A 26,839-nucleotide genomic window follows, 5' to 3' on the forward strand; every position below is an offset into this window, starting at 1 on the left:
TCGAAGATCAGCTTGGCGGGAAATTCAAACATATCAGCATTCATGAGTTGTATTGCATTTTGCAAAAAGGAACCAAGAGCATTGCAATGTTGCTAAGATTGTAAACCTTCATCCTGTAAGTTAAAGTAATGAAATAATGAAAAAATGTGAAATTTACATGGTAATTTTTGTCTCAAATTTCCAGTTTTTAGGGTGTAAAATAGAAAATTTTTCGTTTTTTCTGTTTTCTTTTAAGGTCACAAAAAAAAAAAAAAAAATAATAATAATAATAAATATTATCCGAGTTTCTGAATCGTTCCAATAAGAGTACATATTTTCCCTTTAATTTAGGTAAAAACTGGAGCAGTTAGTCAAGAATGATGACACGCAGTCCTTTATCATTCCTTCACTCTTGCAGGCGCTAATGTGCGTTTCACGCAAACTGACCGTCTGGACATGCGTTTGGCGCAATGCGAGAAGTATTCGCGCAGTCTTGTAGGCGCTAATATGAGCTTGACGCCGACCGCACTGATTGGCGCAATGCGTGAAGTATTCCCAAGGTCTTGTAGGCGCTAATATACGTTCAACGTTGCGCGTCGGCCGCACTGTGTTAGAGTATCCCGCGTTAGAATAATCGCGGCATCGAATAATAGAGCTTAAAAAGCCCGTGCTGTGTTTTGACGCCGTATGAGCATTCCAACGTTGCCTCGTTTCTCCCGATTAAATATTTTTCCCGAGAAAAGTTCTTTATATCCGTGACTATTATTCAATCTTCTCACTTCATTTATCATCAGAGAGTAAGACATCGATGACTTGTCAACAAACTAATATAAACTAGCGTTAACATAAAAATGCGTTCATTTTCTAACTGTTTCCTGTTTTGCCAAACTTCTACCTTAAATTAACTTCATTTTAAATTCGCGCATTCCTGTAGCAGATTTTAAGGTTTTTACTCGCGCAATCCTCATATATTTTCTTAGACCTCTCTTGCAATCCTGGATTACCACTGAGAATCGAACCGTGGAGCCCACTTAGGACCAGTTTCTGTAGTGAGGGGGGGGGGGGGGGCTGTCGAAATATTTCTCCTTTCACAGTGAGCCAGAAAAAGATTTCCAAAAAAAAAAAAAAAAAAAAATAATGTCTTCAAAAGTAGCGTCAAAGGTATATCTGCCGGAGACATACTCAACATTTCCGGTTGCATCAACTGATCGTCGGAAACACTTTATGATTGCGCGGAAAAGTTACAGCGTCAAGTGAATGTTTACTGGAAATATTCAGCACTTCCGGTTACAACAGCATGATCGCCGGAGACACTCTCTGACTGTGCGCGAAGATATACAGAGTCAAGTGAATATTCACCGGTAATAAAGAGTACCTCCAGTAAATGTTCTTTTGACGCTGTGTACTTACGGGCTTAATCAGAGTGTTTCCGGTTATCAGCTGATGTAACCAGAAATGTTGAATACATCCGGTGGATATTCCCTTGACGCTTCTCAAGACAACGTGTTTTGGGATCAAGAGGTATCAGTATGCTTTGGAAAAACTTTGTCTGCTTCATTTTGGTATGAGACATTTTTTCGGTATGGTCGCCATCATCAGAGCTTTACTGTGGTATAGCACTCCAGTTCCGATTAAGCCGACAAAGAGTTTTGAGATCAGGAAGAAAAGCTACATTGAAAATAATTTGTCGGCCTCATTTAGGCGCGAGAATTTTTTCGACCTTTTTGTCACCTTTAAAGTACCCTATTATGCGGCAGGAGACCCCAGCTTCGGTTAGACTGGCAACTTGAGGTCAGTCAGAAAATTCTGTCGAATTAAAAAAAAAATCTGTCCATTCTGAGGTGGGATACCAAAATGACAGCGACCTTCCTGACTATTAGAGCCCCCCCTACCTCCCGGGAGGGTGGGTTGGGTTGAGTCGCGTAGCGGTCAGGAGGCGTTCGTTTGTCTCCTAGTTAGGGAATCTTATGCATGTATAAAGGTCTCCTTCAAACTGTTTGGCATGCAACACCCATGACACTCGTGCTCGGTTCATTAAGTGGAGTTAGTCAGCATAGTAAAAAGTTAAGTGATGGCAGGCTGATAAAGTAGGAAATCCGTCAAAAACTCAGGATAAGTTTGTTTACAGGTGAGTCTACTTTAATAAATATAGACGCATTTAAACACACGAAGACTATTTACTTGGGAAACTTCGAAAAAGACATTTGAACAGCATTCATAAAAACCTGACGTTGGAAAACACGATTCCAGAAGTGATCTGGGTAGTTTCCAGATGCAAACGAACGGAGGTAGCGCAACATAAGGGTCAATTAAGACCGCGAGAAGGGGATGCTTTAATAACATTTTGCATTCAAAGGCTCGGAAATGGTACAGACCATCGATTCTCTTTCCGATTGCTTGTGATTAATGGAGTGTCACGCTATAAACCCTTTTTAAGAGATTGAGGGGGAGAGAACGATACGTAAATGGGAGCAAGAAAGATTATAAAGGAAGAAGAGGAGAGAGATAAAACGAGAGGGTGTAGAGAATGGAGAAAATGAGAAATTTTAGTGGGGAGACAGTGGGAGAGAGACCGATGCGAGAGGATAAAAATGTGCAGATGAAAAATAGTATAAAATACTTATCCTTTAAATGGGTCAAAATATGCATTTTTGAAAATTTGGCAACTTTAGGGGGCTCAATAAAATTACTTATGCATAATTAGTTTCATCGCCACCTCCAACGCGAGATAGGCACTCATTTTCGTTCGCCAGCCAATGCTCACTGGCTTGGAGGAAAGAGGTAGCCAAACGAGTTGAAATAGGTGTCAATTTACATCGAATTTTAAATGAATCCTGCGCTATGTGACAATCACACCGAGAATATCAGGCGGAAGGGGGCTCCGAAGACGCAAACAGAGTGTAAAAACGATTTGATCACGAAGAATGCCAACTACGCGGCGGTTTAACTCATTAACTCCTTAATCCTCCCATTTAACTTCAACCGCGTCATTGCCAGCCCTCCCATGGTGTCCTTCAAGGCTAGAACGGTGGTTCCTCTGCATGAATTTTCCAGAGGATTGAGGGTTTTTCAATTGAACCAATCATAACATAACTATGCACGAAAAATTGGACCACTAGTTAAAATAAGGATTGAAGTAACACAAGAGGTGTTCGCACGGGACACGTTGAATACATTTAAAATTCAAAAATTACCTACAAACGAACAAATTATCGTTTTCAGTTTATGTCAGAATCAGGTGGTCCAAATTTTAAGTTCGCGAGAAAACCAATATTAAATATAAGTTACATTATAAATGACAAAGAGGCTAGTTGGACCGCATTTAACAGAAAGGAACCAAGCCACATCAGCTATTGCCAAATTCAATTGGGCAGTTTAATTTTATACATGATAACGGCTGTGCGGATTTTTTTTGCAAATTTCAGTGAATTTTCTCCATAGTGCGAAGCAAAAACCTTAAAATTTTCAAAGGAATCTGCACAAACGTTCTCACCAGGTAATTGCCCAGTTAAATTTGGCAATAGCTGATGTGGCTTGGTTGCTTTCTGTTATAAACGTGGCCCAGTTCGTCCAGCTAAAAATAACTAGAGTTTACCTAAAAAATAAATCCATCATTTTCTACTACATGGTCCCTACAAATTTGTCGGAAATTATTAATCATAGAAAATTTGTTTCGATTATGAGGCACGCTAAAACTAGTAACTCCAATTTGGCTCGAGCCAATTTGTTTTTTTTCCCCTGTGAAAAGGTCAGATCGGCGTATTTTAACAAAATTCAAAAGGCAGTGAAAGATATTAAAGTGGTTGACATGAGGTGAAATTTACTTGGAAGAAGTAGCAAATCTCCTAAATATCTTGAAAAATGTCATTTTTATCAAGATCGTACAAAATCATAACCAATACCTATCAAATTAAAATCAATATTGATTGAATATTGATCGGGGAATATTGATTTAATCTACCTCATCCCGCGTAAACATTTGCGAGAGATCCGATTCAGTCACTATTTTTTTAGAGTCAGTTGGTAATTTCATTTTCAGATGCCTTAGACTTTTTTATACGCAGTCCCAAGTCCCAATGACAAAAATACAACTATTCGCCCTGAATGGATGTGTATGTCGCATGAGCAAAATTAAAGGCACGCTGGCGCGAAGCGTGAACTTGCGATGCTCCGCTCCATGCCGCTAGTGAGGTTTCGCTCACATTCGGGAGAAAAAGTTATAAAAGTTAAAAAAGAGGCCGGATTATACCTCTCCTATCTTTGGCTGTGTTGCTCACTTAGCCATACGTAACCCTTGAAACATCGCTGGCTAATAAAACAAACGGGACGAACTCAACATGGAAATAGAGCAAGGGAAAGGACGCGCATCGATAACGGCGCAGAGATACAACTATTCGTGCTTGATGGATGTCCGTGTTGCGTCTGCAAAATTGAAGGCGCTTCGCGGCGCGAGGCGTGATCTAACAATGCTCCGCTCTATGTTGCCCATGAGGTGTCGTGTGTTGTTCATAGAAGCAGCAAAGAAGTTGATAAGAGAGACCCGATTAAGTCTCTCCTATCTTCGGCTGCGTTGACACTCGATTTCTTTTAAATTTTATGTCTGATTCCTTTTTTACAATACATATGTAGACCTATATCTAAAGGTCGCATGTACCGGCCCCATACAACCCACAAGGCATGCGTTTTAATCAAGCACCTGGTCATTTTGACCGGACTTGGGCATCGAAAGGATTAATAAAAAAACGTTCTGGAGTCCACGCCGTGACAAAAAAAGCACTGATTTACGCAAAGAAAAGTTAACCTCCATTCAATATCTCCATGCAGGGATAGGGTTGCATACATCAGAGTGAGCAGACTTCCTTGGCGCCTCCATTCTTTCTTGGAGTGACAGCCTTGCTCATGTATCAGCCCTACCGCAGCAACGAGAATTTAGCTGGACATAAACATTAAACATATGGGGATGAGGAAGACTCCGATCTCTGATATACCAACGTGATTTTGCACTTTCTTTCGATTGCGGTCGTTACTCTATAGGCTACTTGGATCCAAAAGTTGATTCTATTTATTGAGGAAGAAGAAGGAAACAAAAGGAGAAAAATAATTGTTTTCTTGGCAAGATTTTACTCAGGAATAAATAGTTATTAGTTAGTTATTTTATTATAGATATTCAGCATCGTAGACTATTAACGTCTTTACAAAGAATTTGGAAGATGGGTGTATATATAAAAATCTAGATTTTTGAATTAAGAAGGGCAAAGAGTTTCAGAAGTTTGGTTGTTGATAAAATAAAAAATCAACGACATACGACGGAGAAAACGCAATGATTCCTTGTTTTAGAAGCCTTCATTTTGCGACGTAGTTTACAGCTTCAATCTTAAGAATTGAATTAAGTAAGTTATCAGATTCGGTGAATCTGGCTCGAAAAAGTACTCGAGAGTTAGTTTCAAAAATGAGCATAAGCGACGACAATTATTTTTATATGAGAAAATTAATAGCATTCACAACGTTGCCAATTCACTCTCTTCTTTTGATTTTTAGTGAAGTTTGTATATTTATTCTGAAGCAGCGGTTTTATGCCGCGGTCATCACTGCGCCTCTGACGCCGCGCCGTCATCACGAGACACTTAAAACGCCTTCATGTTTTCGCTTATGCGATACGAGCACTCATGGAGTACGAATAATTGCTTCCAATCGATGGTATCAACTTTGTATTTCAACTAGAAGGGTTCTTACACGAATACCAGCATTTTTCATTCAGAGTGATGTCGGTGGGTCGTATGACAACTTATTCCGGAAAAATAAAACACGAGAGTAATAATTACATTTTGAAAGTACCGTACCATTTTGGCTAAAAAAGGATGGTTGTCTCCTCAATCCTCTTAGTACAAATCAATCCTGCCACTTACCATTGTTTGCAAATTTTTCAGCTTTTATAGAGCCTTTGCTAAATGTGCGTGAATAAACATAATTGCGACATAGTTTGAGATGCAATTGAAACATTTTAATTTCCAACCTCTGTAATGAGTTTTAAACGAAATTTGATGAATATTTGGAGCAAGAATTATACTCCTCTTGTGAGTTTTCCCCTCGAAAACGGAAATTCCTTCTATTCAGGTTTATTTAAAACTCCTCTGGATACGACGACCGTTTAAAAGTGTTATTCGAAGTAGTGGGGCCGATAAGTGGAAAATATCATAACAATCGTGCACTTCTGGAAGAAAGTATGAAAATTTCAGGGATTCATCTCTACCCTATAGACTTTCGATTTAGACATAGACCCCAAAAATCTGAGCCCCCTGGGGGGGCAGGGGGGCCCCCAAATTTTGAATTTCGTATAACTACTGAACGGCTAATGTTAGCGTAATTTTTTTACAGCAGGACGATGGGAAATTTTATTAGGAACAAAAATGGTTCTTATGAATTTTTCTGTGGGATCGATATTTAAGGCGTGAAACGGGAAAAACCATCGGGGGACGGGGAGCCGGCCGTTCTGAGGCAGATCCGCGCGCTGCGCTGCCTGCCCGGGACGCGCGCGGCGGCGGAGTACGGTGTTCCCGACGAAATAGCCGCTTGTCTCGGTTTAATCTCAACGGTGCGCAGTTTTAAAAATAATTATGAATTTACTGTACTGCCTAAATACTTTTCCATAGTGATATAAGCCCTACTTTTTATTAGTAACACATAAAAACAAGCAAAAGGCGAAATACTCCAATGCAAAAGTGCCGAGTCAATAAGAGGGGTCGGTCATCGCGCATCACGCGTCTTGTTTTCTCTGAATACAGAGCTTTTCCGATCTCAGTACAGAGTGTATTACCCTTTCCTCACGTAAGTTTTGTAAAGGATTACATTTTTTAAGATATTAGAGCGAAATAACAAGTTTTAATATACGATTTTGACCCACTTTTTAATGACTATTGGAAATGGCGGATCCTTGATAACTTATTTTTAGTTTATTTTCCACGTTACTTTCGGCGAATGGGACCATAAGCTGCTTACATAAGCAAGAATTTTGCAAAACTTGATGCTAAGACATTACTTGAGGAGTAAAGAGGGGGGCTTCACATTCCCTTCGCCACCAAGGATACCAGATTTCCTTCATTTTCCTCCAATATCGTTTTTCGTTCATGTTAATTGGTTTCTCGCAATTGCACAGGTTACATACGAAACATTCCGACAATGTTCTTTTCTCCTCTTTTTTCCTCCAGCCAGTCAATAGAAGTTTTCATTTTCATGAACTCCCCACTCTTTCAGTTATTCAACAAATATGCATATTTCAAAAAATAGAACAATACATTATAATGAATAATAAAATAGTGTATTTCCTTCGGAAAATACACTAAAAGAAGATATCTGAATCCTATCGCTTCTTTTTATCGAGTCACCCTTGAAGATATTATTGGTACTTTCCACGAGACATAAAAAATGGAATGAGTAGTAAAAAAATCCATGTATATTATTTTTCATTTTGTTCTACGGAGTTTGGAGTGGAGTTGGTAACATTTGTATTGAAAAAAATATTAATGTAGGAGGAAATTTATTTATCATGCAGGTTCTGATCCTTTAAAGAACTTTGAGAAGGACCAGTACGTCAGGAAGAAATTCATTGCATTTCTTCTTTTTCAACCCACCAAATCTCGTACCGATTTTTGATTTGTAAGTATGTCGGAGAAAATTGTCAAGAAACGGGACTTGCAAAATATGCAGTGCACAAAACGTACACCTTAAACTTTATCGTACAGTATAACACTGATCGAATTAGCTTTAGAGATTATCAAAAGGTTAATTTCTCGTCAAAATATCAACAAATCAGTCAAAATCAGTAATCAGTAATCAGTTGCAAAATTACCGAGATTGCGGGATATCGAATGATGCGCGATTTAATTGACGACATAAGAACAGGATAGGTCCCCAGTAGGCGCGACTTCCTATGACTCAAATGGAACGTTTTTGCAGATTAGCGGATATTGGCGGCTATTTATTACTTAATAATATTCTTTGTACTGTACAGGAAGCAGTCCAACGAATGTTTTTTGGGGGTCTTTTATCCCTATCAAGCTTTCTCAAGATTCTTTTGGCGTTTTTTCGGAGCAAGTTTTGAAGGTGGTTTTGGTCCTCTTAAAAAATGCCTATACGTAGCAATGATGTACCAATATGTTCCTTAAAGAGAGGAGAATAAGCATGTTTTTATGTATACTCATTTTTTACAAAATTAGTTTCCCTGTCTTAAAAGTCTGGCTGGAAGCCGTCTCCCGGGAACTTTAGGGTATGTAAGCATATTTAGATATCATTCTGGTGGCGCAGCACCGAGAAAAAGAGAGAGAGAAAAAAAAAACACTTTAAAATAATTTTTCAGGTCATCGTGGTTAACAAAAAAGATTTGTGATTTTTAGTCCCCCCCCCCCCCTTCACGAGACAACTGTGCGTCAGATTTTATTCCGTTCAACTGATGTCTGATACAGTTATCTCGGATGCTTTAATAAAAATTGACAAACCCGTACAACAAAACATCCCCGAACTCCAGCACTTAGCCCCTTCTCCTTCTCCTTCTTTTGCCGTGCGCTCACTTGTATACATATATTACCTGCAAAAATTAAGCCCTATTTTAAGGCTTTATAGGTAGTACGATACATTTATAATATTTTTAAAACTGCGCACCGTTGAGATTAAACCGAGACAAGCGGCTATTTCGTCGGGAACACCGTACTCCGCCGCCGCGCGCGTCCCGGGCAGGCAGCGCAGCGCGCGGATCTGCCTCTAGTGGGGCGGATTGGCATAACAATCGTGCATTTCCGGATAAAAGCATGAAACTTTCAGGAAGTCTTCTACACCGATGAAGAAACGAATTTAGCCTGGGTGCCCAGTTCTATGGGGTCCCAGGGGGGCAGGGGGGCGGGGGGACCCTAAAATCATAAAATTCAGGTTTTTCTGTGAGAATTTTTGTACACAAGGGCATAAAACTGATTGAGTTTGCGGAATTGACCAGTTCAAGGCCACCTCAATACATACTGGAACGATTTCACCCACTAATCGCCCAATTTTGACCAAAAGGGTGCTTGGAGGGGAGGGGGGACCTGAGATTTAAAGCCCTGATTTTCTTGTGAACTTCGAATGCGTAGTTAAGGTTTATAACAACTAAATCCATTAAGCATTATAATTTTATACTGCCGAACTATTTCAAAATTGATACAAAAAATTCGTCATGGCCGTGGGGGGGGGGGGGGGGGAAGCGAAGCGCAAGCGCACACCGTGCGAAGGTGGCGCAGCGTGCAATAAGGCTCTCCTAATATAACGTCTATGTTGTGCCGCATTTTATATACCGCATTTTCGATCGTTGCACGTATCTTACGCTCGGTGAAATGGGGGGGGGGGGGGACTCATTTTCAACCGCTATTATAAAAATATTTAAAAAAAAAAAAAAAAAAAAAAAAAAAAAAAAAAAAAAAAAAAAATGGAAACGAAAAATCATAACATCCACCGATTCCAAGAGATTATAATTGAGTATGTCCCATCTCTTTTTGGATTAGAAATCCTTTTCGGTAACATCAGGATAATTTGCAGTTTCCTCCTCATTATCATCATTACCAGTGTTATAGTTTCTCATGTTTTTCGTGCACTTCTTGTAGCCGTTCCCACAAGCTTCGCAATATTGTAGAGCCTCGTGCATTTTAACAGTGCCCCCTCACATCTAGTGTTACACTTTCGGTAGCTGCAACTCAAGTATGTTGTACCTAATGATAGGTTGGATTCACATTGAAAAGGCCATTCTGAATTTCTTGAAGAACTTTCAAATGACAGTGTCTGTATTGAGACTCTCATCGAAGCCAAAATGCGGCATCCTTAGGACGTGCGCAGTTTTCAAGTTATGTCCATCATACAAAAAGGACAAGCCATGCACAAAATTCACATCAATTGACCCTGAGAGCTTCATTTGATGTTAAAAAACAAGCATGTCCAAATTTTGTTGTAGATTTTAAGAAAAACAATGAGAACGGAGCTTCTTCCGCTTGAAGAACGCAACAAATGAGGCAGAGAATCAAGCCCTCAGTATTTACATCGGAGTCTTGCAATTTAGCTGGAATAGTGCCACCTTGAATATCTGATATCACTGCGAAGCTCCAACTTTGAACTTTACGTAAAATCTTTGACGAAAATTTCTTCTTGGTTTTCCACTTTTAATCGTTGCACGTATGTCAGATGGCTACCAATTCATTTGTGAGATATGGTAAATCTCAAAGTACTGGATACCTTAATTTACACCGATTTTTTTAATGGAAAATTCATTGCTTATTATGGTGAGAGAGAATTTGCCGTCATATAGGCTTATGATAGGCTCATGAATAATGTAACTGCAGGGTCAATAATATTGGAGTAGTTGTCGGTTCCAGAGAGAATCCCAGGTTCAGAAAAGAGGATCAGCCAAGAAAACCAACTGCATTGACCATCTCTGCCACTGTGAACACAGATGTTATGGTGATATCACTCGCCGCTTTTGGTGAGCTCAACTTCGACAGATTGTAAATAGCTTTTGGTACTGGTACGGAATTTGAATGATTTTCGATCCATCAAGTTTTGAGTAAAATTGGTGCTGCAAGAGCCGCACCTCATTCGCTACTTCATGTTTTTATCGGATCTGATACAACGTCTGCACTCGATGAATATGGTAAAAAGTCGATCTGAAAAACTTTATATAATTTCTCCGAGGTCTTAAAAATTTTTAAGTCCTGTCAAACAAGCTCGCAGACGCTGTTGAGGCTCTAGTGTAGTGACATCGAACAGTTCGTTGTGGCTATGTATATGGTCAAAACTTCATATCTGAAACCTTCGCGAATAAAGTGCTGTAAAGAAGTTTCTATGAGAAAACGTCGGATTTTGATGAACTGCCACCCATGCACGCAGCTTTGCTACAGCACGTTTGCGATGCCTTTACCAAGCAGGATATTGTTGAGAGGAAGTGTAAAAGAAGAACAAGAGGAATCTGCTCTAACACAGTAGTAGTACATGGGAAACTAACATTGGTTGGTAATGATGATAATGAGGAGGAAACTGCAAATTATCCTGATGTCACCGAAAAGGATTTCTAATCCAAAAAGAGATGGGACATACTCAATTATAATCTCTTGGAATCGGTGGATGTTATGATTTTTCGTTTCCATTTTTTTTTTTTTTTTTTTTTTTTTTTTTTTTTTTTTTAAATATTTTTATAATAGCGGTTGAAAATGAGTCCCCCCCCCCCCCCATTTCACCGAGCGTAAGATACGTGCAACGATCGAAAATGCGGTATATAAAATGCGGCACAACATAGACGTTATATTAGGAGAGCCTTATTGCACGCTGCGCCACCTTCGCACGGTGTGCGCTTGCGCTTCGCTTCCCCCCCCCCCCCCCCCCACGGCCATGACGAATTTTTTGTATCAATTTTGAAATAGTTCGGCAGTATAAAATTATAATGCTTAATGGATTTAGTTGTTATAAACCTTAACTACGCATTCGAAGTTCACAAGAAAATCAGGGCTTTAAATCTCAGGTCCCCCCTCCCCTCCAAGCACCCTTTTGGTCAAAATTGGGCGATTAGTGGGTGAAATCGTTCCAGTATGTATTGAGGTGGCCTTGAACTGGTCAATTCCGCAAACTCAATCAGTTTTATGCCCTTGTGTACAAAAATTCTCACAGAAAAACCTGAATTTTATGATTTTAGGGTCCCCCGCCCCCCTGCCCCCTGGGACCCCATAGAACTGGGCACCCAGGCTAAATTCGTTTCTTCATCGGTGTAGAAGACTTCCTGAAAGTTTCATGCTTTTATCCGGAAATGCACGATTCTAGGGGTATTTCTTGCTAATCCGCCCCACTACTCAGAACGGCCGGCTCCCCGTCCCCCGATGGTTTTTCCCGTTTCACGCCTTAAATATCGATCCCACAGAAAAATTCATAAGAACCATTTTTGTTCCTAATAAAATTTCCCATCGTCCTGCTGTAAAAAAATTACGCTAACATTAGCCGTTCAGTAGTTATACGAAATTCAAAATTTGGGGGGCCCCCTGCCCCCCCAGGGGGCTCAGATTTTTGGGGTCTATGTCTAAATCGAAAGTCTATAGGGTAGAGATGAATCCCTGAAATTTTCATGCTTTCTTCCAGAAGTGCACGATTGTTACGCTTATCGGCCCCACTAGTATCATTTTAGAAATCTCGGAAATTTTTTAAGAACTATTTCCGTAAGAAAGTATTATTTTTTTAACAAAAACTACTTTTTCAGGACTTTTTCAAACACTTCAAGTGTTAATAATGTATAGTTAATCTTAAAAGAGCTTCATACCAGGCACAATACTTTTTTTTTAGAAGAATACTTTTTTTTACTTTTGTAAGAAAGTGTTTTCTAACAAAAACTACTTTTTTTAAATATTTTTCGAACATTTTAAATGCTAAGAAATTAAATTTAATTTTGAAAGAGCCTCATGGTATGCATAATACTTCTTTCTTTACTTAAATATTCCCTATTGTAAACTTCAGTAAAACAATATCCAAAAAGGGATTCCTATAACGTACATATTATTGGTGCTTTTTAGAAGTTGTCTCTTTGGAATTTATGAGTTTTTTTCCTCACTCTTTTTTTAAAACCAGTCTTTGCTGCTAGAGTGGAGAAGTCCAATGAAGCTTTAACGCTAGAGAACCAATCATAAAACGGCATAAACATTGCAAAACTCTTTTATACGGTATGATACGATACGATAACGGCCGATAAAAGTTACAACCGATGATGGAGAAGGAGAGGGTTAAAAAAATGCATTTTTATATGCACAAAACGTGGCAACCAAGCAGAGCATCGGGAACTGCATCAAGTGCCTAGTTATTCAGTATGTTCGCCACATAAGCTGCAGTGGCTGCAGCCGTGTAACTGTGACGTCACAGCCTGAGGATATGCCACGGAAAAACCGAACGGCGCGGCGCTCCAACGATGACGTCAACACCGCCGTGCTGACGAAAAACGCCGTACAAACATTCAAATGTTGTCTAATTGCCTCTCAGAAAAGATTTATTTTCGGAAAACTTTATTAATTTTTCTTCTTGAAATTTTCAAACACTTTAGATCATATTACGTGCAAAATTACATGAAAAATCGGAAGAAAAATATTTTCAAATTTCCCCGAATAATTTGTGATTTTATGAAGGAGATTTGGCAACGCTTGAAGGCTCATACGGCGTTCTGTCTTAGCATGGTAGGACACGCCACACGTAATGTGTCTCTCGGGTATCGGGCCATTCAGTTCGCAACTTTCCAAAGCCGTCCTCACACGGTCTGTTGATAAAGGACTGTAATTATACCATTTCAGATGAGCTTTTTCACCTTTGTAGCCACATGTTTTCCAGGGCTCCTGAAATAGGTATCAAAATCGGATTTTTCTATTTAACTTGACGAAAAATGATCCACTGAAAATTTTACCGCCCTAAATTAAGGGCCTTTTTTTCATCGTAAATTGATAATCTATGCAATCGTTGACCGTTAACCGTTGATAAATCACAAAAATATGCTAGTCCGAAGTTACGGCCGTGTTAGGTTTTAGAGTAGTAACTTAATTTATGAACTGTATGCATTTTGGATCGAGTTTTGAAGCCAAGGTTACGAGTTGTGTGATAAAATGAAAACAATTTACAAGGCTCTAAATGGGAAAAAGTGTTGGTTTTTCAGTACAATCTGGTAACGATGTTTGAAACGCTTAAGAGCACATACTATCGCAGCTCACGTCCGAATGGACAACATTTTGCAATAAGGAGCTACTGTTTTCGGTTCGTCCATGAAATCACCTATAATCCTGGCGAAACTAATGTCATAAATGACGTTCCTATAATGGCCGAATAGTATACTGCCGTCCTAAGCAAAAAGGCCGTAACTCCACTCAAATTCTTTTACTTTTTCCAGTACGTACTGCTTTACTACAAAAAAATGCAATCGCCCCAAGGTTTTATATTTTCATTTTGAGTTCCTAATGGTGTGCCACAGTCGTATCAGAAAAATGAAGGATAAATATTTGTTAGATTTTTTGTAAAACAGTATTTCGTCAGAAAAAATTGACAAAGTGTCGAATGGAGATAGGATGTTTTTACTTTGGACGGCAGTATCTGAATGTAGTGTCGTATTTGTACCTAGTGTATGAATAATATCTCCTCATTGCAAAAAAAAAAAAAAAAAAAAAAAAAAAAAAAAAAAATTGTATTAAAAAAATAGATACTGCTCTTTTCTGTAAGAAGGCTCACCAGCTGTGGCAACAGTGTCAATATTTTCGTCAAAATCTTAAGATCACGCAGTCAGAGTAAAGTGGAAATGACGTTACGTGCAGTCCATTAGAAGTAGCGGCCCGCTGAACATAGGCGGAAATGGGCTGATGTGACGTCATTTCCGATTTATACTAAGGGTGCAATCGTAAGATATTAACGAGAGCTAATCGACAATTAATATGACTAAAGCTTCAAGACACGTTCAGGACTCGGAATTTTTGCACATGCATGTAGACGAGATGTTCGTATTGGAACAATGCGAGGCAGTTGGTAAGTGATTATTACCGATTTTTCTAGCGGCCAAGAGAAAAAAATAGAGGAAATATAAATATTTGAAAAGAGACAAAGTATTATTTTTGAGAGACTTACCATGCACGAACTTTTTCATTTTGAGGTAATAGAAAGTTAAGTGAAATGCTTTTTAAATTCAAATGACATTCATTTCTTGGATTGGATGCAAATTTTCCAGAAAATCAATTTTCAATTTGATTTTTCCGGGAAAAATCAAATTTTCCGAGTAACTAACACATCGAGATAGATACATACGTCATTTTTGGACTCGGCAGCAACCAATAGTACTACTCTTTCTGATAGCAAGGTTGCTTTAGTCAAACGATAATGAGTAAATTTACAGAATTACCTGCGTATGAAACCCAGCCGATTGTCTACCAGGAGGCGTGAAAAAATTTCGTTACCTACGTGTAAAAAATTGGACGTATTCAATGTCTTTTTTTTTTGCCAACTTTGTAAATTATTCTAGGTTTCGCATCACAGGCGAGGAAAAGTTTATTGTAGGGAGAATCTACTTTATCGAACTAACCGTTATTTCAAAGTTAGTTGAAATTTTTCGAAAATTTAAATTTTCATGAATAAAATCGGTCGGTGGTGGATGAGTTTTGAGCTTAGGTACTTTACAGACCTGATACTAAGAAATGTATAGAGTATGCACCATCCGACACCTATCGAAACTTTTTTATGCCTTATTTTGGACGCGGAAAAACCGCGACTGAGTGATTGATGGATGGATTTGGTAGTTTGATTGAAGGATATCAGGAAACGCATTTCGATAACCAATGTGCGAAATCACGTATCTCCGTTGCGGTGTTTCAAGATGTCCGTTCTTCTTCTATTTATTGGGAAAGAAACAAGCCCTGATAGGAATATTTCGCTAATGGGAAAGAAAAATCAAGGGCCTGTTTTTTAAAAGAAATTACGTTGACAAGTTTTGAAAAGAAAAAATAAAGTATGGCAAGAAGTCTGCAAAATCTTAAACGAAGCTAAGAATTTTGCACATTGGCCATCGATTTGCTGTAACTGAGGGAGTACTGCGGGTCGATTTTTGGATTGTTATCGAATAACGTTGATCGATAAATAGCATTGCTAAGATAGGGATTTATCGATCGAGTTCATTCGATAACGATTCAAGTATCGACCCGCTGAATTATCTTGGTATTCTCCCAGATCGTGCACCAGTTTTCTAGAGAGTCGAATTTTTGCCCAATTTTATAGAGACAATTTTATGAGTTTACGAAACATCATGAATTGAAGGAGTTTCTGGAATTATTCCTCGAATTTCACGAATTAAAAAAATGATTATTTTCCTCATTCCAATATTTCATTCTAACTCCACCAAAAAGACTCAAGACAGAAGCAATGAGATACTTTACTGCAACTGACATTGATCTGAAACATACCTCATTATCTGTCCTTCAGTGTCCTTTCCCCTTGCGAAGTTCTCGAAACACTATAATTGTGATCCTCTTTGACGATTGTTTGTATTTACTTTTTTATTCTATGAATCTGTCGAGAACATGGAGAACGTCGATAAAATTCGAGTAATGAGTTTGTTGATATTTTTACCTCTCTTTTTTATGAATTGATTTTTTTTCCAATTCAGACAGGTGTTACAGTTCCTCAGTGACAAAAACTGAGGTACCTTGCTTATAAAACATTCTGATTGACTCATGTAAAATGTCCTTTCAGTACTACGCATGCATTAGAAATATAATAAAATGGAGAAGCTTCCGGCGAGCTCAAATGGAAACTTGTTTGGCTCTTCCTAAATGAGGAATTTTTCGAATAGAAAGTATAAGACCAGCTTCCTGTCGGCTTGACAGGAAATTATCCATATACCCTGGGCCTCAGTCCTGAACCTACTAACGCAATCAAGGCAATGCAAAGAGTCACTAATTTAAGATCATTATTGATGCGCTATAAGTCAATACCATTTCATTATTCTCATTGTAAATACAAGGCTACGTTTTGAGAAAGGATTCGATTTTATTTGAAAAATAGAAAAGTTCATTCGTTGAAATGTTGGCGAAATTTCACAGTATTTCTGAGAGAGCAAAATTTTCGCTGCAAAAAATTCAGTATGATCAACTTCCGACCTGATAATTTTTTGCTCCTTTTTGAGAGGAGATTTAAAAATAAAATATTACCAACTGAACTTTTCGAAAATTGGGGTCTTTTTTCTCCAAGTGTCTGGAAAAATATTAAATGAAACCACCTGCAGGGAATTAAATTGATACTTGATTCCTATTCAGATTTTTAGACAGGAAAGTGCAATTCATGGAAAGGTACCGAGTCCTTAATTTTTTTTAATGTTGATTCTTCGAAATAACTCTGCAGACCAACTCTGTCGTGCTGAGGAAGAACGTCGTATGAAGATTCTAACGTTATAAAACTCCCCTCCTCCTCCCGATAAAATTTTTATTTTTGAGAAAAGCTTGAAATAATTCGCTCTAGAGGTTTTGCACACTTTGGATTAAACCATGATTAAAATTCTTGGAATAATTGAAAGAAAAATCTTCACAAGTCTCCCTTGAAATTTGTATTTTATCGACAGAAAGGCAACGTCGAAATGCTCATACTTCGTTCTTTCTCAGCATGGCAAAATTAATGAGCAATTCCCAAACCTTTTCGCTCCCATTTCAAGATATTCCGTTCCTCTCATTCAATAACTGAAATAGTCCTTTGATCTTCCACGGGAGCGAGAACAGTAGTGTAGAAAGAATTAAACATTGAGTGGCACCGTTGCACAGTGGAAGTTTTGAAAAATATAGGTATTTGTCCAAAAAATGTTCTAAAATGTCAAAATAACCTGTCGTAGGAGAAGCCTAATTTTTCAAACCAAAGAAAAATAAAGTAATATTCCAAAAAAGCTGTGAATAGTTTTACTTCTTCCATCGTTGGGCCACCTGATTGTCTAAAATGTCAAATGCATTGAAATGCAACTTCACGCACCATATTCACACAAAAATGAACTCAAGCATTTTTTAACTGGACTGCAGTTTGTAATAAAGAAGTATCATTACTATACTAAGTACTAGTCCTATAATCTCTGACTCATTTTGAAAAAACAACGTATGCGCCAACAGCTCTTTATGCAGATAGGTTCTTTTGTGGATGAGCCAAAAATAGTAAAACCTTATTAATATGTGTATTTCAACCTACTTTTTAGGATAACTGGGGAACTTTCCTCATCGAAAACTTAAGTGTCACTCTTTAAATGGACCACATTTTGAAATAAGGAACTACAGTTCACAGCTCATTTTAGAAACAAACGTATGTAACACTGGTTCTCTTATGTAGACCGACAGGTGCTTTTACGGATAAGTCATAGAAAAGAGTTCCTTATTGCAAATTTTAGTCCGATGAAACTGCCAAAAAATTTGTCTATTAAAAATTTTACCTCTGCATGTACTTTCTCCGTGGACACATACATTGAACTACCTTTTGCAATAAGAAACTAATATTTCTGGGTCGTTACACAAAACATATGTGACACTAGTTCTCTCATACAGATAGGTGCGCTTGTGAGTGAGTAAAAAATAAAAGTTCCCAATTTCAAAATGTAGTCTAAGTAGTTAGAGGAACGGAGAACCGTACTATATTTTTGTGTTTTTAGTGTTCGTGAATTATAATAAAAGAGAAAAATACTGAAACAGGAACTGTTTTTTTTATTGCGGAAGCACAAATTGAATATTGGCGGTGTGAAATGTAAATACAGGATTTATTATTGGCAAAAAGAACGTTTATAATAAAGTTATATAGTGGATGGATGACTTTATTAAAAGGCAAACTTTGGACGCCAAAGTGCTTGCATCTTAAGTGAGAAGCAGAATCTAGCACCCGCCTGGTTGATGACTAAAACCAGAATATACAGCAAGGAAGAAAAAAGGAACAGTCTGCATTCTGTAGGAAAAAGTAATGAAATATGCGAGGCTGGTTGTATTGATTTTGAAATAGGACGCTGGAATTTTATAAATGTTTGAAATAGAGTTGAAACACTTCACGAAAAAAGCCCTGGGTCAAAATTACTCACTTCACAAAAACCGCGGCTGAAGCGCAGCCTCAGGGGGCGCATGAGTGAGAGTAGAGATCTTCTTTACGTGACGACAAGCTGAAAATTCGAGAGAAAAATCTGATAGCTGAAAGCAGGGAATCGGCGATTTCGATTACGGTGTTCTGCAGAAATGTCTGTGGCGATAATATCATTTGAAGTGAAATTTGCACGGAAAACGCACTAGAAAATGAGTCTATCGAGTTCGACTAAAGTTGCTGGAACCACAATGAGTTTAATTATGAGATGCAGTTCAAACGCGAACAGAGAACACTTTGGATGAGGCAGTCGAGAGGAAACCGGATTTGGCGGGTTCAACCCGATGTCGAAGGGTGAGTCTGAGTCTAATTGCAAGTGCATCGATGAACTTGAAAAAACCGGATTTATTAGGACCGCTGGAGGATGACGTTATCTGGAAGTTCAACGGTGAGTTCAACGGTGAGTAAACGGTGAGTAAACGGTGAGTTTAACGGTGGACAAACTGACTTCAGACGAGGAGACCACGATATTCAGAACTGAAACAACAATCGAGCTTGCCGGCACCGATGAGTTCATGGGCGAGTTCAACGGTGAGTTAAACGGTGAGTTAAACGGTGAGTTGAACGGTGAGTTTGACAGTGAGTTAAACGGTGAACGAACTGACTTCAGACGAGGAGACCACGATATTCAGAACTGAAACAACAATCGAGCTTGCCGGCACCGATGGGTTTATGGGCGAGTTCAACGGTGAGTTCATCGGTGCGTTCATCGGTGAGTTCATGGCGTTCAAATGAGCTGCTGATCAGCGATCTGGACGTTGTAGCCGGTAGCGTCATCGGCGTAGTAGTTGACGGTGCGGTACTTTCCGTCCGGCATCAACTGGGAGTAGGATCCGGTCACCCTGTCCCCGTAGCGGTGCTCGGAATGGGACTTGGTGTCGCCGGAAAGGGGATCGTTCACCGCGTAGTTGTAGTTATACGACGGGATCTCGTCCTGGTAAACCGACTGTTCTTCCTCGCCCTGGGGTCGCGGCAGACAGGAAACGACGGCGAGTACACTCGCGAAGAGGGTCACTAGAACGATTTGCCTCATTTTCGCACTTGACACAACGCACTCGAAATCAGTTCGACTATGAGTCGGACTCAGCTGCTGCATCGGACTTATATACACGCGTGTTCGATGCCTCGTTGCCAGATTTATCACTCGAATTGATGCGCAGCAGTTTTCATTTCACCGGCTTCGTCTGTCACAGACACCTTTCGGAATGACTCAGGGCTTATACGGGGTGTGCCATGAAAGAAAACTGGTTCGTTAGTCGGTGAACCGATAGCCTCGATGCAAGAATCGTCACCTTCCGGCCGAAATATCAAAAGCGCCATGCGACGTTTGAAAATTTCCGCCGCCATTTTATTTTTTTGCAGAGAAATTGTTCAACGAAGCTGACCGAAAATTTCAATGCATTTTCTTTGTGCTGCCGATAAAATTCAGTGAAATTGTCGGATAGATTCAACCTACCATTTCTCTGTAAAAAAAATAAAATGGCAGCGGAAATGAATAAACGTCGCATGGCGCTTGTGATATTATGGCTGGCAAGTGATGATATTGATGACTGAACTCGAGATTGGACCGAGTCAAACAAACGCACCAGATCCTCAAGTTTGAAGTGAGAGATAGAGATTTGAAGTTTTGTTTCGCCGTAAGACGCGATATTAAGGAAGAAATTAAACGAATGTTTTCTCGTTGAAAATATTTTTTGTCGACTTTGATTTTTTGATAAGAGAAAGTTTACGACTGGTTGAATCCTAAATTACTTTCAACTCAATAGTTCTCAAACTGTGTCTTGATGCGTCTCTGTTAAACTCGATACAAATCACGTACGTCCATCGGTGAATTTTGAAAAATGTGAGTTCCCTCAACATCTCCTTGAGGGAAAACGGGTCAACTGGTGCTTGAAATGTTTGCAGAATATTCTTCAAGCAAGGTTTGGAAATCAGGGATATTTTATTTAAAAAAAATACGTCGATTGATTTCGTGAAGTTGAAAAAGTATAATTGAGTGGCAATGGGCGCCGCCGCGATGACGGTGAGTGGACTGCCTTGAAAATCAAAACGCCTTAAATTCCGTGCTTATGCAACCCGGACATCGGTGGAGCTCGAATAGTTGCAGTCTAGCGTTGTGATGAAATTCGCTTTAGTATCCGTTGATTTGCTTGTTTCTTTCTAACACCTCGACTTTATTCCAGCATCGCCCATTGCGATGAAGTGAACTATTACTTGTTTTCATCGTATCATTGTCCATTTTCCTGAAAATGCTTCAAATGGTTAAAATGTATTACAAGGCTGTCACTCTAAAATGTGGGCTGCGGCTCTGTGCTTCCTGACTGAGGAATGATTCAAGAAACATTTTCGAGCGCGTATTATAACAATTTTTGTTTTTGCCAAAGAGTTACAGAGAAGTCCGGTCAGAGATGTCCAACAACCTACGGCCAGTTCAGAACCCGGTGTGCAGAACCCAAAGCTTGAAAAAAAAAAAAAAAAAAAAAATTGCGTCAAATTTCCATTCGCGCTTTGAGTATTTCCTTTTGTTGGAATTGTACCCATATAGTTCTACGGATAATCATTCCGCTGTGACAGTATTTTTCTAAAATCAAACAAATCTTATGTCCCTAATACCTGTAATAATTGTATTAATTGAGCTGCCAGTAGTAAAAGGGGAGGGGCTCTTGGACAGAATTTAAGACGTAAAATTTACGCTGGCGGAAGTTCTGAATGAATCCGCGGATTAAGACGGCAGCATCCCCTCATTTTTCGTTGCGCCACGCTACTGGCATTTGAAAAGTCCCGAAGGGAGAATTTTTGTTTCCAATTAACATTTGAGTTAGTAAATTGAAAATTCCCACTCCTGAAAAATCCAGAACAATAGTCAATCATAGTGGTCATGAAAAATTGGCCGATACGTTCAGGAAGTGACTAGCGTTTAGTTTCACACAGATTTTTTCCTACTTTAGACCTTGATCTTTCTCGAGTTTTCAAGAAAAATTTGGTACTTTTGCATGGTAAAACACACACAAATTTGTGAAGCGTCAAATTTGATTTTAGTAGTAGATTTTCCCCCTTTTTTGCAAGCAAGAAGCTCGACTTACAAAGGATGAAAACGAAAATTCCCCTCTTGTGTAATACATCCGGCAATTTTCAACGAGCAACGACCGTGGTAATTGTGAAATTTTGATTAAAGAAAAGAGAGGGAAAAATTTTTAAACCGGTGCTTAATTTCTCACCTTGTTCAACCATCCGTTCTGCTCTTTCTTCACACCCTGTGTACAGAATTCTGATATAAACATTGCAAGTCTTCAGTCAGTATGCCTGGGAAAGATCTTGCAGATATCCTATTCAATACGTTTGCCCTGTCTCGACATTAGCATATTATACTGACCTTTTTTCCAATAATTCATGGCCGAGGACTAGAACTATTCCAGCCGATGATCGCGAGCTTATTTGTTATGGACAAATTTTCTCTGGTGCATTTCAGCCAGCCATCGGGATTTGAAAAAAGGAGGATGAGCCGTCAAGCGGAGGTAGCCAAATCGGTCTAAAAAAAGTCAAGATCACCACTACTTTTCAAAACAGCAAAAGGTGTCTATGAATTCTTATAGACCGATGAAATTATTCAATATTCCCACTTCAAAGGAGAACTTAAGGGCTTGGAGGACAAGGCGCATGAGAACAGTTTTTGCTTTTTCGTGAAATACGCGTTTGAAGTTTAGAAATTACGTGGGTCCTTATGGCGGAAAGGAAGTTCAAACTGACTTTTTGATGCTTAAAAATTGGTATTCGGTAGCCAACTTTTCACAGAATATGCCTGAAGACTAATCCTACTTGAAATTATGAATAAATTGATTTTTTCGAAAACTGCACTTATGAGCACTTATGCACTTGAAATTTGGAAACTTCAAATACTTTTTCTTTTGAAACAGACACCCGCTTCACTTATGTAGCTTGTCCTCCAAGCCCTCAAATGTAATTTGTCCCGTGCGAAAACTGACCCATCACCTCCTTGTACGCCACTGAAAAAAAATTCTCGGCATTTTTACCAAGGTCTGTTGGTACCTTTACCATTTCATTTCTTTTACCAATTATTGGTAAATTTTACCAAGACAGACTGGTAAGCTTACCTAAAAACCTGTATTTTTACTGTTTTTTTTTCAGGTAAGAATACCACTTGTATTGGTAATCGATTCCCGGTAACTTTGCCATTTTATCTCGGTAATTCTACCACATTCGATAAAAAATATTAGCGTTTTTACGAAGGTCCAGTAAAACTACCGAGAAAATTCAATAATTTTACCGAGATTTCTCGGTAAAATTACCAATTCCATAAATGGTAATTTTACCAAGAAAAAACTGGGATCAAATAGAACCCTGAATTCTTAGTAATTTTACCCTTTTCTTAGTAAATACACCGATATTTTTTTCAGTGCGGCAACAGTGCCGAAGAGCGGATGATTTTCCTAGACGGCCTTGATTTCTAATGAATTTTTAACATTCGACGGTCCTCGCGAATCCAGGAGAGGATACGGGGATAATTTTCTATTTTTACGCTCTTATTCGCACTCCTCCGTCGTGCGGTGACGATCCTCTTAAGAATGCAGGACGAAAAGAAAAATAAGAGCAAGAGAAAACTCGCCGCAGACGACTCAACTCAAGGATCCGCGGATGACGAGAGAGGCCATAAATCTGAAAGCGTAATGAATCCCAAACATTTTACTCCATGCAGTTCCAGATGGAAAATTTCATGTGAAGTCAGTGACGATGAGGAGGGGTGTCTGTAAAAGCGGCTGGAAGAGTGGCGTGGCGTGCTTTGCGATATATCGATTGTTATGCCATTTAAACCTATGGAAAAGGATCGATAGACAGGGTGTTCGCAGCGAACACCTTAATAATCGATTCTTTGCCATAGATTTAAATGGCATAACAATCGATATATCGCAATTCACGCCACGCCGCTGGGCTGGAATTATGTCGAGGCGATCTGATACGTATGTACGTATGAAATGCACTGCCATGCTAAGGAAAATATCATATGATCCCTCAGGTGTTGCCAAATTTCCTTTGATAAAACTCGAATTTTTTTGGTCAACTCGCGAATATCTTTTATTTAATTTTTTAGATAATTTTGCTCGCAATCCCACCGAAAAATTCTGAAAGTTTCAAGGAAAATTTTTCATAACTTTCCTTAAAAATGATCATTTTGTCGAAGGAAATTTGGCAACTCTTGAAAATTCATACGGCGTTCCTCCTTAGCATGGCAGCGTTCCTCTAGACGGTGCGTCTAAATCAGTCAGTGTCTTTAATCAATTTGTTATATGTTGTTGTATCTTGTTGAAAACTGTTTGCAATAATAATTCCTGGAATCAACTCTGAAACAAGTCATCGTGGTTAAATTACACTGGAAGATTATGATCATCGGGTTATCAACCATTCGTTGCTGAAATACTGGTTTAATTTTTAATGTCAAGCAAAGAAAGGAACAGTCATTGGAGGAACTCTTTCACCCTATAACTGCAGACTAGTCTGTTGCCTTCTTCACTTCTGGCCTTCCTAACTGAAACGTAATTTTTTGTCTCTCAATAAAAAAAGCCGTGCATATAGAGAGAAAAGAAGTCCAAGATGTCACCTGCACCTCTTCTCCATCTAGTTCAGGGAGGAGTTCTTTCAGACTCCACTCTTGCGATGCTATTGTCTTTTTTATTTTAATTTAACCCCGAGTGCCGCATGGGTCCATTCAAGACTAACTGCGGTCTACCAGGTATGTCAAGCTCGGGTTGTTGAGAATAATTTGCCTTTGGAAGAGTAGGCGTTTGACATGCTTCAATCCAGAGTAAATTTAGATAATCAGCCTCAAAAATATGCGGAACTTTCAAAATCCTGTTTTGAAAATCGATTTGGAAGGTTTTACATTGGTATCACTAATAGACATGCACGCCATTCATATTCAAACGTCTTCAAAATTTGAGGCTTATCCTTTTTATATTCAGATAGTATGAAGCAATATTAAGCTCAAGAGCATATTTTCACCGAGTTGAGCACTTTTTGATAACCAACCGATTCAATAGAAAATCTGCTGGCGTCTGAAATGCGTTGGATTTCATTCATAAATAAAAATTACTAACTGAAATGAGCTTAAAATATCATCTTTTTTTTATCATAAGGTGCTGTACAACAGGGTAATTTCTATTTGTACAAGTTACTACATCTAAAAAATTAATGACATTTATCTGTGGGTTGAGAATTGCTGGGATTTCCGCCTTTATAGGATTTGTAATTAAATGATGATTAGAATCAGTTATTTTTGGTGTTTTCGATCTAAGTGTTTGGTTAGGTAAATAATTTTGGTTTCCCTACGATCAGCTTCTTTTTAAAGTGTTTATAGTTTAATGAGTAATAGTGAATGCTTCTAAAATACATCCGTTTATATGGTTAGTGACTAATGCGCTGGAAATGAAAAAATTGCTGTTTCTCAGACACACTGAAAAAAAATTGCGTTTACAAGTCTGTAAACATGTGCAATGTTTCAACGCAGATTTTACAACCAAAAAATTGCTTTTCTAACCACCCCGTGGTTAAATTAGTTTACAATGTGGTTAAAGTAGCATTTTTTTGTTGTAAAATCTGCGTTGAAACATTGCTCTCACTGTTTTTAGCAATTGAATTGTTGAATCAGCAATTTTTTCCCCGTGTGGTTAGTGACTTAATGCCGCTCTGTGACGCAACATTTTGAAAAGAGTTACTTGTTCTCAGTACAGACCTTGCCTAGAGGCCCGTTCTTTTTATTTGTTTTTCCCTTTAGGTTAAGCTGCACCCTACTGCGATGCTGGGCAACTCGGGCGGTCGGGGTCGTAGATAACACTGGTGACGTCGCTGGATGCTGCACCGCGAGAATATACCTCCGGCCGCGACAGGGTGCACTCGCCATGCATGCGTCGCGACGCCTAGCGCAGCGGCGCGGAGGGCGTCACGGCTGCACGGCGATGCGCTTCCCCACTGCGCCGCCGATGACGTCATGCACAAGTTAATTTTCAGGCATTTGGGTCACTAGCCCCCCTTCTATTTTTATCTAATCGCGGGCGAGGGGGCGGGTGATCCCCGTCTTTTTTTAGCTCACCTTGCGCCCTCTTCTATACCCACCACGCTTCCAGCCGGGAAACGTTCCTCCTCATTCAGCCCTTAACTCGGGGTTCGTTTTCCTTCGAGTACCTCTGTCGGGAGGGTATTGCTCTTAATGGCATAATGACGCTTAAATAATGTTTTTTTTTTTTTAAAAAAAATATCTATGAACATAATAAACTATTCTCTAGCTGTTTCTTTAAAACATGTGAGAAACTGAAATATTTTATAAATGTCTTTGAAACGTCTAAATAGATGTGTTATAGTTGCGTTTTTAAAACGTTTTTTCAAGTCATTTTTTGATCATTTTAAACACATTTCTTCACCTCAATAGCGGATAAAAAGCCTTAAGTTTCTTGTCCGCGAGATAATGTTCAAAAATAATAATTGCGGACCCTCGATCTGGTCTTGTCTATTTTGACAGTGGCAGACAAATCTAAGAGCTGAAAAAATCACCGAATTTCCTTAACTGACAAAAAAGCACTACAACTTGCGAACAAAGATAGTCAATGAAGATTCACGGGGTGGCATCTTACTTTTTTCTCGTTACGTTACTGCAAACGGATTGTTTAAAAAATAGAATGCGAGACGACATTTCAATTTATCTCAGAAAAAAATAATAACAAGATACATATCCACGCAGTGAAGTGAAACTCTCAAACCACGTATCTCATTTGATGTGTTTGAAATCTCTACTCCTGTTTTATTTTTTTTTAACAGGGAAACAAATCAACATGATTCCTTGAAGTTTCCTCAGAATTTACTCTGCGCGGAGTCACATGTCACATGTGTCACATGTTGGTTAGTGCAAGAGATGCCAGAGTGCCTTCATTTTGTCGTATGCAACACAGACAGCATTGAAGCAGAAATAGTTGCATTCAGACATTAATATCAACGATTTGTTACGTTGTTCCCTTCTCATTTGATACAAGGAACCTTGCGCTGCGTATTTCCTCGACATCGGTATTCATAATGGATGTTGTTCAGGAGGAACTTTTTTATGAAGAATCTTCGGAATAAGTACGACCAAGAAAGAAATAACGATCACTGGATTCTTAGCTATATACATCATCCCCAGGAGAGCTGTCCGCCGAATGAATGTGTC

General features: G+C 38.9%; 1 protein-coding gene across 1 annotated transcript; it reads right to left on the reverse strand.

Annotated features, from left to right (window-relative positions):
• Positions 1–18,189: 18,189 nt before the first annotated feature.
• Positions 18,190–19,741, reverse strand: LOC109032416 (larval cuticle protein A2B). The gene has a single exon (XM_019044535.2). The coding sequence runs from the start codon at positions 19,724–19,726 to the stop codon at positions 19,358–19,360; it is 369 nt and encodes a 122-aa protein (XP_018900080.2). The 5' UTR covers positions 19,727–19,741; the 3' UTR covers positions 18,190–19,357.
• Between the last annotated feature and the right edge of the window lie 7,098 nt (positions 19,742–26,839).

Source organism: Bemisia tabaci, chromosome 2, assembly GCF_918797505.1.
Source record: "Bemisia tabaci chromosome 2, PGI_BMITA_v3".
In the NCBI taxonomy this organism is placed as follows: Eukaryota; Metazoa; Arthropoda; class Insecta; order Hemiptera; family Aleyrodidae; genus Bemisia; species Bemisia tabaci.